Below are 980 nucleotides of genomic sequence, written 5' to 3'. Positions count from 1 at the left end.
ATACCCACAGCTACCGAGTGTCAAAGGGTGTGGGAGTTGTTGGTTAAGGACAGCGTTCTGGAGGGATCAGTAGTGACGTTGCCAAGGCACTTCACACCGGCTCACCCGGTGTTTAGGGACAGCCATGTCACTACCCCCTGTCGGATAGTCCTGGACTTTAGGGAACTCAACAAGTTCTGTTTCAAGGGTGGACGGTCCCAAAACAATCTACTTGGGGCACTTCTCCATGTTAGGGGATTTCGCCATTTGATTGGGTCCGACGTATCAAAGGCTTTCTGTCAGATGGTTGCTGCTCTCCCAGATATACCGTATACCTCGTATACGTGTATAGGACCTTATACGGTTCTCTGGGAAAGGATCTCTTTCGGGAGTACTACAGCACCGAGCATGCTTGAGGCTTGCTCTTATGATATTACCGGTGAGATATCACAACTGGTAAGGTTGGTATCGATGAACTCTAAGGAATCAGTCAACGCGAACATTCTGAACGACGACTTGGTATATAAGATCCTCCTATTTCCTACGGAGGAAGGGGTTAACTATATAAAGGATGGACCCCCAATACCTAAGAAGGTGATGTTCGAGAAGTTCGTGGACGACTTGTTCTTTGGTGGAGATACAGCAGAAGAAGCACGGTCGAGTAAGGAGTTCGTAACTCACTTCTTTAAGGGACATGGGTTGATCACTGATCCACTTAAGGATCTTACAACCTGTCATGGAGGTCGAGAGGAACTGCATGATGACGGCCATCTACTCGGCTATACTTTAGCCCTTGATAAGGATCAACTTGTGTGTATGTTCTCTGGTTACATGCCCGCTGAGCAGTGTGACAAAAGAAGGGCTTGTGCTATACTTTCTTCGCTGTATGACCCTATGGGATTGTTATTGGAAGTGGACATGGCTGGAAGGTTAATATGGCGAGATATCTGTGCTACGTGTAAGGAATGGTCAAGTATCCTAACGGTGGAATTGATTGATCG

At 47.1% G+C, this 980-nt stretch overlaps 1 protein-coding gene across 1 annotated transcript; it reads left to right on the top strand.

Annotated features, from left to right (window-relative positions):
* Window positions 1-387: 387 nt before the first annotated feature.
* On the top strand, window positions 388-937 carry Pmar_PMAR008160 (hypothetical protein; the record flags this gene model as incomplete). Its single annotated transcript, XM_002768932.1, has 1 exon — window positions 388-937. A coding segment is annotated over one exon (550 nt), but the record flags the coding sequence as incomplete, so codon positions are not given.
* Window positions 938-980: the final 43 nt, after the last annotated feature.

The sequence above is a fragment of the Perkinsus marinus genome (genome assembly GCF_000006405.1).
Source record: "Perkinsus marinus ATCC 50983 genomic scaffold scf_1104296966738, whole genome shotgun sequence".
Classification (NCBI taxonomy): domain Eukaryota; phylum Perkinsozoa; order Perkinsida; family Perkinsidae; genus Perkinsus; species Perkinsus marinus.
The sequence above is the reverse complement of the archived record's forward strand: the minus strand, read 5'-3'. Positions and strand labels throughout refer to the sequence as shown.